The following is a 23302-nucleotide window of genomic DNA, read 5'->3' on the forward strand; positions in this document are numbered from 1 at the left end:
GTTCCATTTCTTGGGGATTTAAATGGAAAATTTAGGAGGCTCCCCTTTGCTTATCATCTTAAGTATATAGTAGCATGACTGGAAAAGGGTAGGTTAAGGAACCAGCTTTAAGGAAGTTCTAGTTCAGGGGACCGGATGTCTCAGGGGATTAGTCATTGCACACAGATCCTGTCACCTCCAGACTGCCTGTTCAAACCCAGCTCAACTTGATACTGACCAAAAGTTATCATCATCTGTAAAAAGTTTGTTGTCCTTATCAGAATAGGTCTCAGTAGTACAAAACCATCACCACTCTGGCATTACTCTTTATAATCACAGTGGGGAAGATTTAGGATTGAAAGGGTATGGAGAGTGAACTTTACTTAAAAAAAGAAAATAAAAACACCCAGGGGAAGGTAGCAGAATACTGGAATTACAGACCAGTGAGCCTAAGTTAAATACCAGTTAAATTGAAATTTAGAATTAAAAATAGAACTATAAAACACATAGATGATCATGATATAATAGGCAAAGCCAGCATGACTTCTTCAAAGAAAATGTCTCTATTATAAATATGTAACTGTGTAAACAAAATAATGGACTTAGGAGAATCAGTGAACATTACTTGTTTGGACAAAGTCCAAACTTTGACAAAGTCCGTTACAAGATGCTGGTAAAGAAACCAAGTAGTTTTAGATGAAGAGGTAAAGTTCTGCTGTGGATTAGAAACTGGGTAAGAGAGAGAAAATAATTTTTAACATAGCAAAAGATTAACTGTGAGGTGTCCCCAAACCTGTATTAGGCCCATTGCTTTTAATATACGTGAGCAAAAATTATGCTCAGTTTTTTCTTTTTAAATAAACTGTCAGCAGCAGAATGAGATCTATATGCTGATGCCATTGATCATTATGCCAAAGCAATTCACCTAAATTACACTATGGAAACAGTGGCATAATGTCCACTGTGCACTGATCTAGCTGTATCTTTGCTGATAAATAAGGTACAAAGTGGACCATCTATATTAAGCTTTTGACAGTTATTTTACTCCTGACAGTCAAAAGAAGGGAATTCCTTTTGCCTATATTAGCAATTTTCTCTTGGTTACATACCCAGTGCAGATGCCAACATGCAATTGTGTATTTTGGAGGTTCTTTTAGATGAGCAGATTATAAAGAAGATATTCATCTGACTGCAAAGGGAAATTGTCTAAAAAATGAAAGTGTGTGTGAAATAGTGATGACTAAATCCATTTTTTTTTTACTAGACTGTTGAATCTATTTTGTTTAAATTCCTTTCATATTAGGGGGAAAATGCAAAATAGAACATTGATATTGGGAATAAAGTGTTATGTAATGGATTGCGTGTGTGTGTGTGTGTGTTTACAAGAAGAGATTCCACTAAACAGTGTGTATTGTTTAGGGCCAATCCTTGACAAATGGCAAAAAACCCATTTGACGTCAGTGGGAGCAGGATCCTCCTTTTTATAGTAGTTTGTGGATACAAAACATAATAAATATTAACAGACCAAATAGGTAGCCAACAAAAGAGGCAGTCAGAATAATATGAAAGAAACAAAAATTGTCTGAAGGTCACTCTACATGCAAATGGTTTTCATCTAAACGTAATTAAGATAAGCATATACACAGGATAATTTTAGTGTTCAAGTTAATAGGGCTGCTAATCTTGCTGCATTTTTATCCTCATTTTAAAAAAGTCACCTGGGTTTATTTAAAAAAAGATCGGATATGAAGCTGCAAAATAACTAGCTCATCTAGTTGTCCTTCACTCGTTTGTGAAATAAAGAAAAAATACATTTTGTAGCCCTATCCTGCAAGGACCTATGTGCCCTCAATTTCTATTGAAGGGAGCTCAGCAACCTGTTGAAGGTACTCAGCATCTCTCAGGATTGAGCCCTTTGCTGAGATAGTTTTTCTCTCTCTTAAACTGTATTTAAGACCGTATTTAATTAATGCTTGTAAAGAAGAGTGCGTGTAAGAAAATTTCCAAAAATTTGTTTCTGTAATCAAAGTTATTTTGTTTTGTACAGCTTTAAAATAATGTCCATGCTCAGTAACATTTTTAAGGTTCCTACTCTCTTGCCCCTTAAATTAGGGCCTGATCCTGCAAGGTGCTGGGTGTTCACAACTCTGTCTTTCATGGATGTTGAGGACAATCCATATCACCTTAGAGGTTCTCAGCCCTTTCTAGATCATTACCTTAAATACCAATATTTTGAACACTGCAATCATGGGAAATTTCAAAATGGAGTTCAACAAAAGAGAGCACACTGTTTCTGCTTGGGCCGGCGGGGGTAGGGAGAGGGAGAAATGGGTATCATAAGTAGTTATACCAAAATAAAAAGTTGCATTTTTGGGTGGAATTTCTATATAAAACTGTATCAAGTTTAATGGCTTATAACATTGCATGAATTTGTCAAAATGAATCAGCTGGATTGCTACACAATGAATACTGAAAATGTTCTGTTTTTAAGGCTTATAACTGCCTACAGGCACTCAAAACTCAAAATGTTATTTGATGATATCAGAATGCTAATGAAATTATTATTAATAGCACATATATTAATCTTAATGATTTATGTAAATATGAGCAAATGTAAAGCTGTGTTAACACCAAAAATATTATTTTCCTGGTGAAAGGAAACCTTGGGTTAAACTCAAGTATAAAAGTATAAAACTTCAAGTAATCAAGTATAAAACACTTTGTTATGAATATCTCAAAATAAGAAATTTCCTGATAGAGGTTGAAAATATTAATTATGACTATGGTAACTCAGGATTTGTTGTTTGTTTGTTTTTTTGTTAGGGTAAGATTATTTAAAACACAAATGAATTTATTTGTTTTAAATAGCAGGAAAGAGATGGCCACTGACATTCATATGTATGTTTGAGTAAAAAGAAGTAAATAAAGATTTGTCTTGGTTATCATGGTTTTAATACATTCCTGTTTAATAAATATGCTTTTTTTAGTGTTTTATGTCTATTGTGGATTCATTTGGATAATAACTGAATTTAACTAGTTTGTGATTTTTGTTTTGTTTATGCTTGCCACTGTTTAGGTTAATAAAATAAAGAAACAATCCCCACTTCCATAAAATAAAAGTTGTACATTTTAGTCTTAAATATGTTTGCTAATGAGGTTTAAAACGTTGCTTTTATGTTAGTGGTGGTGGTGTTTGTTTGTTTTTTTGTAATAGCAGGATATTTTCTAGTAAGGCAGGGGATTTGTATCTAGAGAGTGTAGAAATTTGTTATTCCATAGTTGCAGTCATAAACAGAACATTAGATTTTTATAGTAACATCTACCATTAAAAAACGTTTCATTTTGCCAGTGTGATGTGAGCTTTACATTGCAGGGAAAGAGAAAGCAAGAGAACATTATTCTCTATGAGAATTTCATGGCATGTTACCTGTTGAGGGCCCTGTAGAGTCAAAAGTATAGTACAGTGACTTCTTGACAAAGTGACAGACAGTAGCAGGCTTAGTGTCACTCTGTATTATCACCTCCTGCTAGCTGGAAGCACTCCCTGAAGCCGGTCTAGGTTGCATAGTCCTAGATGAGGTCTTCATGGGTGCTGACCATAAAAAGTTCATCAAAGTAATGAGGCGAGGCGAGAGCTTGGCGCTCATGGGCAGAGCTCAGCACCAAGGAGTGTGAACTGGCTCCAGCTGTGACAATAAAACAGCAGGTGGCTGCTGTCATTAGGGGTGGCAGATGAGGCAGGGGACTAACATTCAGCCCACAAAACTCTCATTTGTTAGCCATCGCCACTGTACCATGCAAAATAGCTTCCATCTCAGTCAATTTTACTTTGCAAAATATTACACACTCGCCATAAGAAAATTAGAGCCTTGGGTTTACAGGTTCCTTTGATCTTATTATCACAGAACTGTGCACTGTCAGGTTAACTGGCAAACTGGGCTCTTTTTTCCCCATGAAGAGCAATTTGAAGGTTTTTACAATAATTTTATAATATAGCATTTTCACCCAGCCATTTGTTTCCTGCTTAATATTTAGGAGTTTTTTCTTTGTAACTGTTATAAAATCAGCTCCCCTCCTCCATGCATTCTATAGCTGCTATTTTCTGCTTACAGAATCAACTTCTAGACCATGCTATAAAAATCACATGGTTACCAAATGACTTTCTACCTCTGAATCCTTAGTAGGAGCAGTACATAAAAATCTAGACATTTTATCCAATTAGTCATGGTTGTTGGTGTCTTTGCTAATCTGAGGAATGAAGCTGATCGTGAAAATTCTGATTTTTTTATTTTCGTTTTGTTCTCTACATTGGAACAGGAAGTTATTGTGGATTATTGTTATAATTCTTGCAGGGAGTGACAAAGTATTTTGAACCTGAGGCCTATCTATATTGACAACTATATGGAACTGTGACTTTAGATTCTCACAGGGACAAATTGGTTCTTCATTTTTCATTTATTTCAGTGGATACGTGATGTTCCATACAATTTACTATGTATGAGTTTTTCATACGCGACCATAAAATGGAGGCATTTTTGCTCACCACAGTAAGGACCATATTATCCAAAAAGAGGTTCAACTGCATAAACAAAATTGAGCAAACAATAACATGCTTACATTTGCATGCTCCACTACCTTGATTGGGAATGCCTATAGGTATTGTGAATGCAAGTGAACAGTTAGACACATAAATGAACAATTTAGATGTGCAAATATCTCAATAGTAAGTGAATTTTCACTATATGTGTGTTCAAACACAATTAGTCTGCCTTTAAAAAAACAAACAAACAAACAAAACCAACCTTAACATCACATGGAATTTTTCATGACAGTTTGGGTTTAATTCTTGGAGTCTTAGACCAAAATTTCCATTTCACCCATTATAGTGCTCTGTGATAGTGTGTTGGTGCTCTACACCCCTGAAATAACTGCATTTCGGAGGTGCTCTGTTTGAATGGTTTGTAAAACACTTTTTGTATACTTAAAACATAATTCACTGAACAAAATGTAAATTATAATTATTTAATCAAAATCTTAGAATTCTCTAGAAATGTCAGCATTGCAGTCCAAGAGGAGAAAAAATATTTCTTTTAAAAGGACAACTTCTATATAACTTAGCTCAGAGAAAGCTGAGGGACAGGAAAATGCATTGGCATGGTAACTACATTTTAAAATTTAATTTGCTCTATTTTAACTTGCTGAAGACAAAACCATACTCTTTAAAGTGTATGATAAAGACTTAAACTGGGTACACTTACCAGCCATGTGTCTGGTAACATCTGGGAATGGAAATGGCACCATTGATTAAGAAAGATCAGTCCACTGGTCAAGTACCAGGTTTCCCATCACCTAAGTCCATGTCTGCCTACTGGCTAAAGAGCCAGACTGAATATGTGTGCCTTGCCCTGAATACTAAAATCTACCAAATCAGATGGTGGTGGACTGCAAGGAGGAATGAATAACAGAGCTCTGTGCCTTTTACCAGTTCTGCCATGTCAACTGTACACAAGAATTCAATCCTGAGAATAGGCACCTATAGTATTCTGTCCAATGCCAACTGCCAGGACTGGTGGTCTCTGAGATAGTCATGTCACTGGCCATTTATGGCTTAACATCAACACAGTGAATTTTATCAAGAAATGGAGTGGAAGACAGTGCAGGATATGGAGTCTGAGTGGAATGCACCCATGTTGATCTGGCTACTTGAAAGGGTAATAATGCTTTCTTCAGTAATGCATCTTCACTTCTCCTGGTCCTTGTGGTATACTAGAGGAGCCCCATAGAGAATACATTAGAATATTCTAGCCTGGATGTAAAAAAGCATGAATAGCTTTGGCTTAGTTTGCAAGAAATGGATGAACTGACAATAATGATGAGAGGTACCTTGGGCCAGCACTGTCCCTGGAGGGTATAAGAGCAGGCTTGGAACCTATAAACTGGAAAGATTACAAACTTCTCTGTCAAAGGGCTGATAATGGGAGTACAGTAAAAGCTGTGTTATCCAGCACTTTACCAACTGGAAAGATCTATGTATTTCTGATCTTCATTGAAAGTCCAGTTTATAATCCAGTTGGCGCGGGGCTGGCAGACTCCTTAACTGGCTCCGCGTGGCTCCCCGGAAGCGGTGACATGTCTCTGCTGCTCCTAGACGGAAGAACGGCCATGGGGGCACCGTGCGCTGTGCCTGTTGTGCCCATCCTGAGCACTGGCTGCGGCCAGTGGAAGCTGCGGTGGTGGCGCCTGTGGGCAGAGGCATTGCGCAGAGCCACCTAGCTGCGCCTCCACCTAGGAGCAGCAGGGACATGTTGCCGCTTCCAGGGAGACGCCCACGGTGAGTGCTGCCTGGATCCAGCACTCCAAAACCCCTCCCGCGCCCCAATCTCCTGCCCCGAGCCCCCTCCCACACCCAAACTCCCTCCTAGAGCCCGCGCCCCGCACCCCCTCCCACGCCTCAACCCCCAATCCTGAACCCCTCCTGCACCCAAACTCCCTTCCTCTTTGTTAACTGGAATTTTTGACTTACTGGCAACCCCCATTCTCCCAACAAAGCTTTTACTGTAATTACCCTTCCTGATAATTCTTTGACAGACATCTTCACCTACACTTGTCTACCTGGATCTTAAGCCAGCTATTTCTCACAAAGGAACCGCTCAGCCAGGCACTGGGATGGCACGGAAACTATAGAGATGGTTGTGGATGTGAGTGCCTGTTAAAGATGGCTTTGGAAGGGATGATTCTGATGAAGAGGAAAATGTGATGCAGAACCAAACCCAATAGAAAAGCACTATGTGAAGTGGCATAGGCACAAGCCTCTCTGCCTGATTTTTCTCCTTCATCAATTTTTTACAGTTTGTGAGGAACAAGAAATTCTGGGATTCTCATGACCTAGTGCCCTGGGCTAATGTTCTGTATTAGCAGAAAGGAATATTTTTCATGTGATTGAAAGGACAGCAAGCATCCCAATGTGAAACTGCCAGATTAAAGGCACTGTCTGTTTAGGTATTAAATTCTGCTTTGGGGAAAGAGTGCTCATTTCTGAAGATAGAGACTGAGACTCAGAGCATTACTAGTGAGACAAGTGAGACGACACCATCAATCATGCATTTTGGGTGAAATCCTGACCCTTGGGAGTTTCACTACTGACCTCAATGGGGTCAGGATTCCACCCAAAATGTATGACTAATTTTGTCCTCTCACCTGTCTTGCTAGTAATGCCATTCTGTGTCTCAGTGAGTCAAGAAGAGAAGTAGGTGAATAATGTCATTCTAACACATCCCTTTTAGATAGGAATGTAGAGGATGGAATTAAATGAAAATAAACCTCTAATAAAGGTTCATGGTAAAGTTTTGGGTCACATTGCCTAGGCTGATGACTTTTGTTGCCAACTACATTTGCCCCTTTGTTGCTGTCAACAGGGGGAACCAGATCACCGTTGTATGGCATTGGAAATTTTGGGGGAGGGAGTGTGTTGGGAGACAGGGAATCTTCTGGGCTGTGAAATCTGTAGACCAACTCTTTGTTCAGGTTGCAAATACCTGAAAATCTTGGTTTATTTTGAGAGTACTGAGAGACCCTTGTTTAGCATGACAAACAGTCATGTTCTCAGGTATTGTCAGTTTTTTGTATGTTGATGATAATCTGTTCTTGATGCAAGGCACTCTGTGAAACTAAGCCTAAGGTTGCATTTCACAATTTATGAAAACAGGTTCTGTGTTGTGGTAGGCTGGGAGGGTGATAGCACTGATACAAAATGCATTGTTTTTTTAGTTCTTTGTGCAGCTGTTAGATTACCAAACACCTGTTAGAGGTGACAGTATACAGATGTTTGACAGCCAGTGAAAAATAATAGAACATGTGATTCTTTTAGCTTAGAAGCAATTTGGTAAGGTGTGTTTTGAAATGTAATTACATAGCTGTGCTGCCTACTGTTATCACTTAACATTCATTAACTCCTCTGAATATTGAAACAAACATATCTTGTAATGGTGCTAATTTTGTCATATGTTTGCAAAGAGGATACTTGACAGAGTGAACACCTTTTGACTTCAAAATTTTTGCCACTATTTAGCTCTTTTTAACATGCTCACTAAGCAAGTAAAGTAAGTGGGGAGATGTTTAGTATTTTTTTAACTAAAATAAGCAGGTGAGTAATGTACTGTAAATAGGCTTCTACTTATTAAAATTGAACTTACCAGGATAGCCCAACTTTTTATATGTATTCTATTCATAATAGATCCAGAGATGTTTACATTGGTCTTTAGATGTTCTGCATATCAAGTCACCTTCTGCAGAGATTTTCAACTTTAAGAACAAAAATAAGATAAAATAATGTATTACATTTTTATTTTGTATTGCAAGAAATGCCCACTGAGTTCAACATTTTCTTCAAGTGGCTTGTTGTTTTTAGTAATGATGCATGAACACCTTCAGTTTAATTGCCAAATATAGGTGTTTGGGGAAAATTAAAAGGCACATGTTCCCTAAAATTGATTGCATTGTGTTTGTTTTTTGTCTGACCTGTTTCACAGGTCATTAATTTTTAGTTAGCCTGTTCATTAGATAATATTTTCCTGTGAATAATATTAGAGTTCTCCTAATTCCAGTGAAATTCTAAGGAAAAAAATAAAACTTTGAAAGTCGGTATCATTCATTTTAGATGTCATAGTTACAGCAAAGAAAGATCCACTTTTTAAAAAAAAATTTAAAGTAAATTTTGTTGTAAATCTCATTAAGCTGGCTAATGTTTGCCTTGGTTTCAACAATAGATTGTACTCTGTTGTGTCATGAAATAGCAGACATGACTTTCTAAAGGTGGTTATCATAATGTCATGAAATGGATAATGCTTTGGGCTCTGCTTTATCATTCTTGTGGATGTGCATCCCAAAGTTTACTGCGGGTGTTTTTTACATGGCCCAAAGTATGTTTCATATGCATGACACTCTGCTTTGTCATTGATCAAAATCTGCATTCGCATACTAGTCTACAATAGTGTTTTATTGTACAACCTCTTCTAGATACTGTGGGACACGTCATAACATTTTCAAAAGTGTCTAAGGGGCTTAGGTGCTAAGCCCAATTTCAAAAGGGACGTAGGCTCTTAGCTTTCTCAAGAAGCTTTCTGCCTCCTTTTAGGAGGTGCAGTATGTGCTTCCTCAGTACTGGTCTCTATGTATGAGGAACAATGGAGCCCTGTTCCAGTTAGCTAGCCACCTTTCCTTTGTATCCAACTACAGAAGCTCCCGCTTATTCTGCGTAGCTCTCTTCTTTAATAGTGGTATCATTATCTGGATTTGGATTCTGTATATCTTCCCATCCCCAGTTGCTGAATGGGCAAACCATTCAGGGAATTCTTACTCACAGACCAGCTGATGCACAGCAATTGAGATATGTTTGCTTTCCACTCTCCTTTTCTCTGCTTAAGACTCTTATACCAGAAGAAGTGGAAGGAGACAAACCTGCCTATCACCACCACTTTATGGCCATGCAACTAATAATTCTTTTACATCTTGAGCAACACAGATTGGTGATAGAAAGACAGCAATTGAAACATGTTGAGAGGCCGTTCTCTCTCTTCTGGATGAGAGACACAGGAATATGCAGGAACAACAGAGCTGATTGATTGATAGTGTACATCTCATCCATAATGATCTGTCTGATACAGACAGTAAATTATTCTGTAGATTGATGTAGGTCATTGAACAGCACATTGACAATCCCATGTCCATAATTATGTTCAAACGGGGTCAGGATCAGTGACAGATATGCCACATAGGTATACTCAGGGCATGAGATGTACAGAGAAGTATTGCTCCAACGTTGCCATATTTTGAGAATTTTCCTTTTCAACTTGTTCCACACATGCACCCAGCTTCATTCAAGGAACCTTTACAAAGAAAACACTAAAAATAGGAGGGGAGATTTCTAGAAGATAAGGTTATAGTTTGCTCAGCTGATTATTTAAAAGGCGTTTCCTAAAATTCTGCTTTTTTTGGACTTAATTCAATAATAATAAGTCTCTAATGAATGGATAGCTGTATTGTAGAGTTGTAAGGGCCTGTACTCCCATTCACAATTTTCTGGTCTCTGTCATAGAATCAGTCCCAAGAGTGGGAGATGAGAAGAGGGTGGGAGGGAGAAATGTGAGCACTTGTTAATTAATAGCATCCTCTCTGGCTAAATAAGGCACAGCATTGACAGTTTCCAGAGTTAGTCTTATTGAGTCGCCATACTGGTTTTTTTAAGGGGCATTCGGGGTAGGTGATAGTGTACATTTGATCTCTTAAGATATTGGGGTCTCCTGCCTCTCCCCCTGCCGAAAGGCTTGAGAACCTGAGCTCCAGGCCCAACTAAATGTTAAAGCAAAGTCTTATAGCATGCTAGAGCAAGCCCTGCTGGCATAAGTCTGTGGACCTGGGCTGGGAGGCTTGGTCCCGGATTCAATGTAGTGATACCCATAAGAGCCAAACTATCCTGTTATAAAGACCCAGCTGCTAGGTGAGTCAGCATAAAAGCCTGGCTTTTCCATCTAAGGATCTAGAACCTGACATTCTGTCATGGAAGGCCTACAGCCTTTCAGATCAGTGGATATCTTCCACAACAAACTCAACCCTGCCAGATATTTCACTTTTAAATTGAGTCCCTTGTGTACAGTCCTGTAAGAGAGTTGTTGGCAATCCAGCCTGGACCCTTCAAAGTCAGCAAACAGCCATGAAATTCCCAGGATTTTAGACTTGTGCTGCGTGGAAAAAGACAGCTTATTTGTATAAAACCTTTGCCTCCTAATCAGTTTTACAAATTTCTGTACTGTGTTGTGTTGTTGTCTTAAATTGACCTACTGAATAGGCCATCCTGCCATAGCGGCAAGATTTGTAACCTTTGGCAGCAATGTTCTGCATAGTTTAGTGAATTAAGCACTCAGAATCAAAGATTCACCGAAATTAGATCTGTAAAATTTGAACATGCAGTGATTTATATGTGCAAAACTCTATTCTGGTGCACACAGCAACTAATTGCATGCACACATTTATATATATAGAAACACGTTTTATTAAACCGAGTCAGATACTTGTAGGTTATGATCTTCCTTGTAAAACTTGACTGTTTGAGTTCCATTTAGTAGTTGTCACAGCAGCTAGCATGAAACCACTGGGAAAGTTTTGGAACTAGTGCTGTCAGGGTCAGACCCTGGCCCCTTCCACCCAACATGTGACCATCTAACTGGTCTCCACATCCAGGGATGGAGGAGGCAAAGTGCCAGAGGACACCTTCTTAACAGACTCTTATGTCACAGCTCTATGCTGTCATGTAAGAGAACTCTATGTAATAAATAAATAAAATAAATTAAGCCCTCCTCCCCCGGTAGTTCTTAACTTCCACACGTAAATCCATAGTATCTTATTTTTTGTAACAATATTATTAAACATTAAATTAGCTTGCCTAGTAGGACTGCCACCTATCTGGGTTTTTACCTGGACAGTCTGATTTTTGGCTTCTGTGCCATTTAGGGTTGTCAGGTGCCCAGTTTTTGACCAGAAAGTCCAGTTGTGATGCACTGACCAGACACCAAAAGTCTGTTTACTGTGGGACAATATAACTATTGTATAAAAATCCCATTCACTTCTGGTCTTATCAAAGCAAAAGCAATATTTCATTGATCATAAAAAGATAAGTAAAGTGGCAGTACATTTCCTAACTTTTTTACAACATATATAATACTTAAGAAATCAAATTACATCATTGATATAACTTTTTAAAATTTAACTTATACCTTAAGTAGAATAATAGATCACGACTCCCTTCCTGACACTTTAATACTTTCTATTTATGCATTAATTGTAACTATCTAAGCTTTCATGTATAAATGATCTATGTCAATCTTTAATTCACTTCACTCCCTCGGTGTCATACAAGTCTTTTATTAAAGAGGGTTTTTTAAAAATATATAATATTTGTGTTAACTTGCAACGGAAATTATTCGTGTCTGGTCTATAGTGCTATCGCTCTAATGGTGCATAGCCCCTGTGAGATCATATACAAAAGCCTGCCACACTAGCTTGCATGCCATCTTTAATTCATTCCTTCTAATTAACTCTTTTTTGGGGGGCGCACAGGTCTGTGGAATGTTTTGCCACCAATTCCACATGACTAGACAAATGCCACAGAAAGTGTTTGTGAGCACTGTGGTTAGTTCCTTACTCTTAATTTCTTGCTTAGTCCATGAAATCATGCTCGCTCTTGGACTGGTGAGCTTCCTTTCCTTGAGTCCAGTGGTCCATGCAGCTGCTCTTTAAAGGAGTTGTTTCTGCTCAAGCAGCTGACTGGTAAGCCCAGGTACCATTAGCAGTATTGTCAAACCAAATCATTCAAAAATCATAGGGCAGGCCCCCCAAAATCATGAGATTTTAAAAAGCAACAAATCTGCTTTCTTATTGGACTTCTGATTTTTGAGACTGTTTCACATTTTCAAGCATCTCTCCTGAACCATGAGGGCTAGAAATTCACATTTTTTTTTAATTAAGTGAAAGCTAAGATTTTTCAAGTCATCACTTGGTTCCAGAAGCTGGGATTTTGAGAAAATACCAAATATCATGACTTAATAACATTGCTGGAGCCTTGGTGACTGCCTCCCATGAGAGTGGACTTAATATATGGAGATATACTTATCTCATAGAGCTGGAAGGGACCCTGAAAGGTCATTGAGTCTAGCCCCCTGCCTTCACTAGCAGGACCAAATACTGATTTTTTTGCCCCAGACCCCTAAGTGGCCCCCTCAAAGATTGAACTCACAACTCTGGGTTTAGCAGGCTAATGCTCAAACCACTGAGCTATCCCTCCTCCTCTTAACCTAGGCTATTCTCAAAAATCTATAGCTGTTGTACTTCTGAAGCCCAGAGTCATTTTGACATAGAGGCTGAGTTCTAGAAAAAATGATGTTTTGCCTTAAGTAAGTGTCTTTGTATTTATTATGTTGTGTACAATTATTGTTCATGTATTTAATTTCTGTTTAAAATGGCAACGTTATCATTTAAGGCCTGATCCTGCAAACTGTTGAATACTACCTGAGGTATGGTGAATGCCCTTAGCTCCCCCGGAAGCACTCAACATGTCTCAGGAAGCACTGAGCTTTTCAGTATCCATCCCTTTAGCATTACATTTGAAGGGGAACCTGATGACAGTTCCTGAAACACATACAATAGCAGTTCTCATCTTTGTTTTACCATTTTGTCCATGCTATGGAAAAGCAGCAGAATGGTTACTCAAACCTGGAGCATTGCAGATATTCAGCTGTTCATATGAGATCAGTTATTATACAGCATTAGAAATAAGGCCTTTTTCCCCTTCTTCCTTGCCTGTTTGATTTTCACATGCAGCTTTTTCTTTATTTCCATTACAGAAATGGGCAAAGTAGTACATTTTTGTTTTTCATTTGGAACTCTCAAGTGCCCAGATTCTGATGAAAAAGTTTCCTAGGGAAATATTACATAAGAGATTGAGATTTTTACATTCAGTATACTATAACGACACATTGCCATGTAAATAAACTGTGCTCCCCCCCACACACTTTGATTATTGTGTCGCTCTTACACATTAGTATCTTCGTTTTTATTTTTCTTCTAGAAAATTGAGAGAGGATGGAGGTTTCTGATTAAAAATAAGAATATTATTAATTTAAAATGTGTTATATACTTACAGCAATGTCAAAATGACTCTGCTTTCTGCCCAAAAACAACAATAGTAAATTTGGAATGTCTTGTACTATTGGAACATAGGATTTTATGTCAGTACAATTATTTTCCTTATGTACAGTAATTCTGATAACATTTGCATAGTAATAATCATGATAGTGTGATAGATTATTCAGGTTTCTAAAGATTGTGATGTCCATACTTATTAATCCCATATGAAAAAAAAAAGAGTCCCTGGTATTTTTAATGTCTTCTTATAAATATAATGAAGTCACTATCATTTTAAAAAGACAGAATTATATTCTTACACCCTGAAGGCTTCACAAAAACGAGATTCTCTGTAATAATGTGAAAGTGCCCAAAGTAGATCAGACATGGAGAAGATACATTAACATATTTGTAAAGGAAAAGTACTCTTTCTTGGCTTTTGTGGCTCATATATGCCATAATGCTACAGTGTTTTACAGTCCTTGCATTGTCCATTAGTGCAAACATGTCCAGATGAATTCAGCGTTTAATGTTAAAAATCTTATAACATGCCAGTTTGATTTGTAGCCCTTCATATCATAGAATGCTAATTAAAATCATATTTTTGCATATGTCATGCCTTTCATGTACATATGCAAATAGATTCTATTGCCTTTCAGCTATTAGTAATTAACTTTATGAAGGACAGCTGTAATACATAATTAACAAAAATGTTTGCAAGCCCTTTTTCACACTGAAAGTTACAGCAGTAAAATTTTTGCTTATCAAGAGAACCATTTTAGTTTGAAGCTTCAGTCTGATATCTAAATTGTTTGAAGCAGTCACATGATATCCTTGAATTGATGTTAATGGTGTTATCACCGGAAGAACGTTACTCAATAGGCTCCTATCTTTTTCATTACATATGTCACAAGAATTAAATTACTGTAATTGAACTGCTTTGTGTTTGGTATAAGGCATAATGTCGGGTAATACATTCGTTGTTGTTGTTGATGATGATGTCTTGGTGCCACTTGGGCAAAATTCCTGTACACAATGTAATCACAAACATTATCTCCCCATAGCCACAAAAAGAAATCCTAGCACTACAAATGCTATTATTTTTTTCACTATGTATCTCCTTAAATAATTAATATATTGACGGTTGACCAAACACAAGTAATGATTAAAGGCCTGATCCTACTCTCCTTATTCATGCAGCATTCTTACTGAAGTCAATGGGACTACTCACATAAAGAAGGGTTGCAGGTTTTAAGGTTAAATAAATAGAAGGTTAGAGAATGTTATATAGGTAAAAAATACATTTGTTTTTCAGTATATTACATACAGTGTTTTTAAACTGCAAAGGAAATCAGGAACAAAATTATTGGATACGTTGACAAGTGATTTGTTTTTATGATTGTTTTATTGTATATCTGTGTAAGAAAACCCCAGATTTGATGTGGATCTGTAAATTTATGTTATGATGGTATAGACTTTCAAATTTAAAAGTAGGTTATGATATCCTGATCTAACAGTTAACTGATTAGATTTCATCTTCAATAAAATATGCTTAAGTATGTGTTTAAAAAAATAACCCCCACCCATTTTTACAAATATTTTGATAAAAACCAATTAAAATTAATCTTTATTTATTTATTTTTTTAGGGTGGCCTTTGTGATGAAAAAGCACTTAAATACTCACTTACTGGGCAAGCATGGAGTTGGTACACCAAAAGAAAGGTAAAATACAGTATTTTGCTAGTTTACACAAATGTGTTCATGTATACTGCAAAAATCTTTTAAGATGTATTAACTACTCTGGTTTGGAGTCTATTAACATACCATATACATACATTTATTTTATATAATATATAGGCATGATCCTGCATTCCTAGCCCACCCAAAATTCCCACTGGAGTTGTGTGCATAAGGAATATAGGTTTGGGGCTGTCTGGTTCTTATTCAGTGAAGCACTGAAGCAGTACTTAATTTTCAACCTGTGCTTAAATCTCACTGACTTCAGTGGGAATTAAGACATATTTAAATGATTTGCTGACTGGGGACTCCATGGGTCTTATCGAATGCTCACTGAAGTCAATGGAAAGATTCCCATAGACTCCAATGAGAGCTAGATCTAATTTTGTTTTTATTAGTATGGCCCAGGCAGTCATATTGGGCAAAACTTCAGTAGCTGTGTCTTGCCTTCCCAAAGACAAAACCAAAATTACACACAACCCATTTGGATTTGGTGCTTATAAGTTTATAAAATAGTTTACATTTTGAAACCAAAAAATAGGCCCCCTTAGGTTTTGTTGATTCACTGGAGTCACAACCACAGAGATAGGTGTGGGATCTGGAGACAAAAATCCCCCAACCTTCTCAAAAATTTGAGGGTAGGGGCAGAGGAATTTGGTGTTTAGTTTGGCCCATCTCTAATTTCTATACATTTGTTCATTTACTCAAGTTTTTTATAAGTTTTTACAAGTTTTGTTTATAAAAATGTATTCTTCCTCTTTTAAAATGTACCTAGAATGCTTCATATTTTTAAAATATCTTATCACTGAAACAATACTATGTTTACTAGGTCATCAAATATCAGATTTTGCTCCTCATTTGCATCATAGCTAATCCCACTACATAGAGTTAATGACTTTTTAGGCAAATTGAAATTTAACCATTTCTCAACTGCCAAAACAAAACAAAACATTTACTGAAATCACCCAGTTAAATAATGTTTAGTATTCACCAGTGTGGATGTTGCATACATACAGTATTCATCACTGTAAAAGTGCAGTGAGATCAGAATCCCGGAATAGGTAAAATGTTTTATCATGGCAAGAAATGGAAAAGTTGTATCTTTGCCATAATAAACAATATAAAATTAATATTTTAGGCGCTTTTTATTTAAAAAAGAAAAGAATCATAGCAAACAATATTTTAATTATTCAGGGTCTTTTACAATGAATTATGAAGAATGTCAAATATTTATTTTACAAAAATTGTTTTCAGGCATGTAAAACCATTTAGCTAATATTTAAAAACCTTTAATAAAGAGCATACTCCATTATACTGGACATATATAGATCTAAATTTTGGAAAAATCATGGGAAAATGAGTAACTAACACCAGAATATTTTATGTTTTAAGGATGCCCTAAATATCATTTTTTTTTGTTACAGAATTCATAGCTGTGACATACTTTAATTATAGAACTATCAAAGTCCTAATTACTGTATTGGAGGCTGCCATTTTGATTTACTTCTACTGAGGACAGTCCCCCATATCTGTATTTTTAAACTCAAAAATCTTCTTTTTCTATTAGAATGTTAGTTATTTTTGTAAGTGTCGCAGGATTGTGAGCCATGCTACTTCTTCAGGCATTACCTATGCACCTTGTTCATGATAAAAGAAGTGTTTTAAACCGAAAAGCATTCCAAACTTCAGATACAGATAGAGGAGTTCCTCTTCAGAAGAGGGAAAGTAAATGGTGGCTTCAGTATGGTAGTAAAAAATCATGATACAATCAAAATACTTTCCTTTGGGCCTTATTCAGCTCCCATTAATGACACTAGAAATAGAAGTTGATCAGGCCCTTTTCCCCATGAATTTACCATACATTACTTTTCAAATGACCTTAATATAGAGTATTAAACTTACCGATCATCCTCTGGCATGCACGTATGTTGTATATAGGGTAGTGTGTATTTTTAACACTTTATCTCTTTTGGTGTTTAAGCCTTTTTGCAAAGTTTTCTCTTACGATTTGTTCAAGCAGAATTTTAGTTACAGCACTATTACATCAAAATTATTCAGATTTCCATTTTTTCTGGATTATAGCATAAGGGATGGAAGAAAAATTATTACGTTTACATCAAATCAGATATAACTGGTACAAATTGTTAAATGAAAACTCTTAGTTTATATTTGGGGGGTTTTTTGGTGGCACAGTGGAATTCTGAAAAATATTTTGCTCTTGTGGTTTATGTTGTCACAAGAAGCACTCTCTTCAAATATATCCTTCTACAAAGGGGTATTTACTGCCTATTCATCAGAAATACTGCATTGAAATAACTTAAATTACCCTTGTGAATATGTGTACCATAAAATATGCACACATCAGATCTCCAAATACACTATCTGTCTCTGAGAGGCACATTTTTAGTGTTCACCATCTCAAATGAATTCTTTAAACAATGGATGCTTTAATCTAAAACTGTTTTTTTTTTTCCTGGAGCCCTCCTACATGCTCCTGTTTTCCCCCATCTTTTCCCACATTCCTCAAAGGCTTTTTGAACCATCAGCCAGTGTAGGGTTGCAAGAGAGTGACATGATGTGTTCCCACCTGTCATAGGCTTTAGCAATCTGCTTTCACAGCACTCCAAGCCCTTGCTGCCCTGGAAGCAAAGAACCAAGCTCAGGACACTAACCCCAGTGTCCCATCTGGTAGCATACTGTGTTGCAGCTATTCCCCCTCCCCCGGCCAGCATAAACTAGTGATTTTTGAGTGACTTATTCTCTCTTCTTTTAAAATCCCTTATTTTGTCTTTGAATATTTCTTATTCATAATACTTTTTTATCTGGCATGTCCTCTTAATGTACAGCAACATCAAGTAGTAGTGGCAGGACTATAACAGCTATATAATTTCCTAGTAGCAGTCCCTTGCTGGTGATGGGTAAGATTAAAGCAGTATAATCTAGTACAGTAAATGCCCAAACACCACTCTTTCTCTTACCACATTTCCCCTCACTTTATGAAGGAGTGTGATGTCTTTTAATGGCTTTAGGAACCAAAGAAACTCTTCATCAGCACGTTGAACCATCACTTTGAGCATAACTGTTCTCTAAATTAAGTTACGTAGTTTTCTTACCTATTTAAAACATTAATGCCTTGACTATAATTTTGCAAGCTTGCTATATTTTAATTTCTCTAGGACAATATAATCAGTTTATTCTTTATGTTTTGAATTAGATTTTGCCCTCTGATACATTGCCTATTTTAGCAAATACTAATAGAAGTTAGCTAAATAGGCTGTGACAATTAAATTAATAATGCATTTTGTTTGCAAGTGTTTAGTCTTCATGGTTTGACTGATATATGCAAAGATGGTAATTTATTAAAAGTAAATTCATGTAATTGTACTACAGAGTTTGATGGACCAAAAAAAGTTGTCAGCATGACTATCATCAAAAACAGAAAATTGAAATAAGTTCAAAAGGGTACATTGAAAAAAATGCTAAAATACTGTAAACACTGAGAAGTTAGTTGTTCTTTTAACAAACTTCTTAACAAAGTATTTTTGATGACAAGCACTGTGACAGTTCTGAGAAAAGGAAAACCTTTTGTAATCCATGCAGTGATGCCGGACTTCGGTAGCTTATTCTCTGCTACTTTACATCCTCTACAAGTATTAATCTTCAATATGATACACAAAATGAAGGTGTTTTGGAGGCAGTGCTCAGCATGTGCTCATGCAAATCAGGAAAGCAAGCATGATGAGTAAGGTTGTTCTTAAAACATTTTTATATGGATCTTATTTGAAAGGGAAAAGATGTTTAAAAAGAGAAATTATCATAGAATTTAATGCAGTTAAAATCAGATAAGCTTATAGTAAAGAGAATTATAGTGAAATGCTTATGTATTTCAACAAAAAGTACTGCCTAGACCATTATAGTCCATCACCAGAGAATAGCTAAATCAGAAGGAGAACATTTTTGTACAAAAATTTCTCTACTTTTTTTTTTTTATTTTATTGGAAATGTGATACTGATTTATTGTCAACTGGAATGTGTCTCAAAACTGGTATGTTATCTACCAAGTTCAAGGCCAGTACATATTTGGTAGTTCAGTGTCAGTAATCTTCATGGGACCTATAACTATATCTTATTGGCAGGATAAATCTTTCGTTACACCTTTTATTATATGTTATAGAAAGTGTGGTCTGGTGGTGAGGGAAAAGACCAGCAATGATAGTGCTGAGTTCTAATTTGGGTTAAGTCACTGACATGCCAGCAGTGACATTATCATGCTGCAAAACTGGGCCAAAGAAGGATTTCACTGAAAAAATGTATCTCTAAGCTCACCTGTGTTTGTGTGTGTGTGTGTATGCAACCCCACCCCCCATGAGCTAAAAGCCACTAGGACATTCATCATCTTAACCAACTTTTTAATTATGAAGCATGGCTCAGGTTTAGAAATGCTTAATCTGAAGAGGTACACTGAACTGTCCTCCTGACATTTTTACAGAATGAGGGTAATTGCTGTAGAGTATTTATTTTATAAATCTTGTAGAACATGGTAACTATGATTTCATTGTTCACTAGAACTCTGTCTATTTAATCTATCCAGTACATTTTTTATAGTAGTATACTAATGAAAGAACATAACTAGTTGTGGTTATATAATTATCTAGTCTACAAGGTGAATTTTAAGAAGTATCTTGACATACATGAGTAATCCCATTGAGTTCAATCGGATTGTTAACAGGCATAAAGTTCCTCATGTGCAAGTGTTTTGCAGAATCTGGGTCAGTGTTTTCAAGAATCTTTTGTAAGATTGTAAATATAAGGCTGTTCTTAGATTTTAAATATTTTGACATGTTTTAAAGTACTAGCCAGAACGCTATAATGGGAATGTTTGTGATAGGGATGAGTACAAGTAGTTACCATTAAAAATCAACATTTATCCAAAGTTACTGCACAGAGATCTCTGGGAAAACTCTGTTATTTTGTCTTGGAAGTGTTGGGAAATACTGGGATATCACTCTGCGATAACTGGGGGGTAAATTTTGACTTGAAATTTGTACACAACTGGTCGATATGTTGCCCTTTGCTGTCAGTATGCCCATAGTCTCTGAGGTAAAGATGCCATTACATTTGAGCTATTACAATCACTATCATCACTGGTGGACTTAGATATAGAGATCTCAATAGGGTGTTAATAAAAGACAAAGAAAGCTGCCAGTCTCTACAAGAAATGTGTCCCTCAGGAAATTAAAAATTGTATGCCATGGCATATTTGAGATGGCTAGCTGCGTCTATGGGTTTCAAATCATCTTCAGTTGAACTGAAAGACCATATCATGATTTCAACTTGAAAGCCTCTTAATAAACATCCTATAAATAAATTTACATTGCTATCTACTTGCAGTCTAAGTATCTCTGAGTTTTATTAAATAATGATGAAATATATACTTCAAAATGCTTTTATAATAACCATAGCTTATCCTAGGTTAAAAACAGGAGTATCTCAATTCTACTCTTCAGCACACTGTATAAGTCTATGCATTTTGGAAAATGAGCTACTAATACACATTTGCAGTAGGCGACATCCTAAAATATGCAAGAATATATGCTATTTCTTAGAGATCATGATTAACCCTAAGAGGTAAACTTCCACAATGATGAATGGAGTATTGGTAAAACAAAATAAAAACACAAAAGGAGTCATCCAACTAAAATCCCATGTATGGTTAGAAAAATTATCCCTTACTATTTTATAATTAAATGTCAATGACTTGACATGGGTATTTCTATTTTGGATCTAAAAGCAGAGATGAATGAAGCGCTTCATCCAAAACCTTTTCTAATTCACCTAAAGAAACGGAAACCTCCACCCATTCCCTTCTTCTTTGGATGAAGACTCAGATCTGGCATTAAGTTTCTGATGCTGCTACATAGCACTCTGTGGCTTTTTGGTTACATGGTAATTTAAGATTTGACCATTCGTCCATTCAGACCAACATGCTTCCTCCTCAGTAGCTAGTGGCAGACCTGATCCCTTAAAAGATGTTAAAACTCATATTTGCATGTTGTTGAATATACAGTGCTGTACACGGAGGGAAAATCCATTCCTTATTGGTGCAGTTGATCACATTATGACACCATTAAGCATAAGATTTTGATTGTCCTTATTGTAGTTTGCATGACAACCATTATTAATAGTTGTCAGAGAATTATGCTGTCATTTTTAGAAAACCAGCAAGAGCATCTCATTTAGTGTTGTTCTGAAAGATTCCCCACCATAGGTATGGTTCATATGAATAACCAGGAAGCACTTTGGTAGCACCAGTTTCCAACAGGGAAGTTCCTGGATCCTGCCATCAAGCCTGCTACCACCTTCTGCTGCTCCTTGGCCAGACCTTATATTAGAACTGGGTGAAATTTTCCAAATTTCAAATTTTAATTAAAAAAAAGATTTTTTGGTGACAATTTTTGTTTTTTTTCAACTAGCTCTACTTTTAATAGTTTTCCTGGGGAGGAATGAAGACTCTCCCTAACTGAAGATGTCCTACTATTGGTGTGAGGAAGATGGAAGAGAGCCATGGAGCCTTCCCTGAAGAGTTGTGCTCTCCAGAAAAAAAGTCTCTTCTAGTTTCTCCATGAAGGTTCCTGCTTACTAGTATTAGGTTTATGATGGCAGGAAGGGAGAGAACTGAACTTTTGAGCAGTCATTAAAAATTCAAAGTTTGCCTGAATGCTCATGTAAGCATACACAATTTTGGATGCTTATCTGAGCAAAATATATTGAAGTTGGCCAACAAGTGGTATGAAAGCTTATCTTCACAAATGGATTGGTACAAATCAAAATTTTATCTAAAACAACAGAGATTTTAGATTTTCTAGACCTAAAAAAAATTATGTAAAACAAGCAGATTTCTTTTGCTCCCAGTTATTACTTGTTCTTCCCATTAGAAAATAGAAACTTATTAGTTTTGGGGAAAAAATCTGAATTTAGTCTATTATACCTGTCAGTTTGCAATTCAGACGTGGTGTGCAGTATTTTGGAAAATCCAGTGTCTGGCTTCCATTCTTCCTTTTGAGAAGAACAAAGCTATATTCATCATGCAAACTCAACGATTCCCTAATGAGCCTCTTAATTGATTTTAAGTATCATAACTAGGTGTAAATGGTGTTATGGACCAGGTTGCAGGCAGTCTGGCCTAATACTTAGAGCAAGAGTCAGATCTAGTGGTTGGAGCAGGCATCCAGGTTGTGGAACGAAACTGAGGGTAAGAATCAAGCAGGGAGGAGGAACATGGTGAAAGCAGAAGCAGAGGCAGGGGTGAGGCAGAAGCCAGAAGCAGAGCAGGAACCAGAAAGAAGGTTGGTGCAGGATCCAATGTAGCCACAACAGGTAATCATCTTGTTGCTTGGACAACTTCTTGTGCCTCCTTTCTGGGTTAAATAGCGTGGTTGGACCATTCGGTGGAACTGGGCGATCCTCCAATCAGGGCTCCCATGGGTGGTGCCTTGGCTGAGGGTGTAGTCCCACTAGCTTCTCAGCTCACCAGGTTTTGGAAGACATTTGGTGGAGGCCAGGAATACAGCAGCTGTCTGGGAACTCCCAGGCCTGGGTTCAAGACCTGGGACCTCACAGAGGGATAGACTTTGTCAGTATTGTAAGTGCAGTATGGGTAACTGTTTAGGGGCTTGGTTTTGGCTTTACCATAGTCCCCAGGTAAGGTGCAATGTATAGATCTGTTTCTATAGGAGCAGACCAGGAACCAGATTGTAACTCAGTCAAAAACTGGTCCCTCTGTTGCACCAGAGGGAAGTGATCCATACCAGCCCTATACCTAGCATAGATTGCTTTGCTCTTCATGCTGACTCAGCTATGATGGCTGGTAGGGTAACGGTAGTGCTGGGGATGGGGGAGTGACTCCTTTCTT

The 23302-nt window shown here is 36.9% G+C and overlaps 1 protein-coding gene across 1 annotated transcript in view; it reads left to right on the top strand.

The window, feature by feature from the left end:
* ZNF407 (zinc finger protein 407) overlaps window positions 1–23302 on the top strand; it is a 398789-nt gene that overhangs the window by 121599 nt on the left and 253888 nt on the right. Inside the window, exon 3 of the mRNA XM_045007628.1 lies at window positions 15301–15375. Within this exon, the coding sequence (XP_044863563.1) occupies window positions 15301–15375 (75 nt within the window). The remainder of the gene's footprint in view (window positions 1–15300; window positions 15376–23302) is intronic.

This window comes from Mauremys mutica, chromosome 2 (genome assembly GCF_020497125.1).
Source record: "Mauremys mutica isolate MM-2020 ecotype Southern chromosome 2, ASM2049712v1, whole genome shotgun sequence".
NCBI classification, from domain to species: domain Eukaryota; kingdom Metazoa; phylum Chordata; order Testudines; family Geoemydidae; genus Mauremys; species Mauremys mutica.